The 2,211-nt window shown below is 46.3% G+C and overlaps 1 protein-coding gene across 1 annotated transcript in view; it reads left to right on the top strand.

The window, feature by feature from the left end:
• The window catches only part of zc3h11a (zinc finger CCCH-type containing 11A), a gene marked incomplete at its 3' end in the record, with an annotated part of 24,908 nt that extends 22,697 nt beyond the window's left edge, over positions 1-2,211 (top strand). The window contains 1 exon segment of the mRNA XM_037678564.1: positions 2,089-2,211. Within this exon segment, the coding sequence (XP_037534492.1) occupies positions 2,089-2,211 (123 nt within the window).

The following is a 2,211-nucleotide window of genomic DNA, read 5'->3' as shown; positions in this document are numbered from 1 at the left end:
CCCCCCCCCCCCCCCCCCAACCTCGCTTTGCTTTTGTCTGTCATCCTCACATCTGGCTCAGAGACTCCTGTGAGGAGAAACAGTGAAAATTAGATGAACTGTTTAAGCAGCTGACTGGATGGATGAGCACATTTTTTACAAGCTAAGCTTTATCTGTTACTGTCAATCTTTAGTTAGCGTTTGATTTTAGCTAGCTACATAGATAGCCATAAAATAAATCTACACACTAATATCTTAAAGTTAGCGTTACATGGATCCTAGTTTAACTCACCTCGATGTACGTGTTAAGCTGCAGTAACGCTAACAAACGTAAACTTACCAGCTGAAATCCCAGACACAGCTCCGTCCTCGGAAAGAAGCAGAGTCCGGCCGTGGAGATGTTGAATCGGGCCGTTCAACACTCACAGGCTGACTTTAACGCTGAGAGAGGAGGAGGGGAGGCTGCGCTCCTTCTGTCTCACAGAAAATCACGGAGCAACTTTCCGCTTGTAAATTGAAGCCGTTCGACAACACACGCACTGCACGCGTGAACCCCATCTGTGGGCATCACCAGCACCATAGACATACAGCTATTCAGCAGCTCTATACAGCTCTGGGTGTAAACATGTAGTCTGTTTGCTATATGTCTGTGTTTTACCTGCCTGCGTGCTGAAACCACGTGTCATGTTACAGCCAATACCGAAACTTGACACCAAAAAAAAAGAGTAATGTTTCAATCCATACACCGACCAAACCAGTTCGGTCGGTGCCATAAAAGAACCTGGGTTCGGTACTCAGCCCTAGGTGAGGAATCAGCCCAGAACTACACGAGAGGAGCTGGTCAATGACCTGAAGAGAGCTGGCACCACTGTTTCCAAGGTTACTGTGGGTAATACACTAAGACGTCATAGTTTAAAATCATGCACGGCACGGAAGGTTCCCCTTTTTAAATCAGCGCACGTCCAGGCCCGTCTGAAGTTTGCCCATGACCATTTTGATAATCCAGAGGAGTCACGGGAGAAAGTTCTGTGGTCAGATGAGACCAAAATAGAACTTTTTGGTCTTAATTAGGGATGGAGCCGATCCGATCCAGTATCGTATTGGGCTCCGATACCAGCATAATTTACGTAACAGATTTTTCCGATCCAACCTGCATTCCTATGGAATGGATTTCCTGAATGGCGGCGTGTCTCATGAACCCAGAGTAATAAGACCCGCCTCACATTCAAGAAATCCAGTTCATAGTTTGCAGCCAGCTACAACGTGAGGACTGAGTTAGCAGCACTGTGGCTAACAGCTAACAAACTTTTCATTTAAACATGTCCGCTGTGTGGAAGTATTTTACACTAAACACCACAAGACAAGACAGCATCGTGCAATGTCTGCAGAGCCATAGCGCCACATTAAACCGCGGTAAAGTTAGTTTTACGTTGGACATTCGAGCTCCGTGGCTTCAGCGGGGCGCTGCTCTTTGCTCAACCCGAAATTGGCAACTCGACCCCGGCCGGCTGCGCCCAATCTGCCCGTCTCTGAGGAGGGACAGACTGAGCGCGGCTGACCGAAATCAGTTTAGAATTCTGGGTAATATTTCCCGGTATATAATTTTTAAATAATTTCTGTTACGTATGTGTTTGCACTTGTCACCATGAGTCTAATACTGAAGCTTTGTGTATACATAGGATCACCATTCAGGCTTAGTGCATGTTGGACCAAGCTATAGTCTGTGAGCACCATCTAGTGGCTGATTTTTGTACTACAACAAGAACACACTGAGCTGGGTCTTCACTGTACAGTGGAGACCTGTGGCTTTACAGCAGGTGTGTTTTATTTATGTACAAAGTTATGATTTTTGGTATATTTCGTATGTGCTGCTAATTCACAGGTGCGCTTTGTAGTCCGACAATTACGGTAAATTTCTGACAAACTGAATTTGGGGTTTTCATTCAGTTGTCAGTTATAATCATCAACATTTTAAAGATATAAACAGTGGACTTGGATTGTGCACGTGTCTTCCAGGAGCTGTGGCTGCCTGTCAGTGCCGACACGCATGATGGATGATGTTGAAGTGTTTTATTTTCTTACTAAAGAGCTGGTGTTTGTCTGTTTCAGCCCAGTCCTGAAACCCCACAGTCAGTCCAGGCCAAGGCGGTCCAGTGCAGCAGCGCGTGCCGATGCCTCCTCCTCCGCCGTGGATGACTTTGAGGAGCTCATCAACCAGTTCACCGATGATCA

This window comes from Nematolebias whitei, chromosome 7, assembly GCF_014905685.2.
Source record: "Nematolebias whitei isolate Nwh7 chromosome 7, NemWhi1, whole genome shotgun sequence".
In the NCBI taxonomy this organism is placed as follows: domain Eukaryota; kingdom Metazoa; phylum Chordata; class Actinopteri; order Cyprinodontiformes; family Rivulidae; genus Nematolebias; species Nematolebias whitei.
The sequence above is the reverse complement of the archived record's forward strand: the minus strand, read 5'-3'. Positions and strand labels throughout refer to the sequence as shown.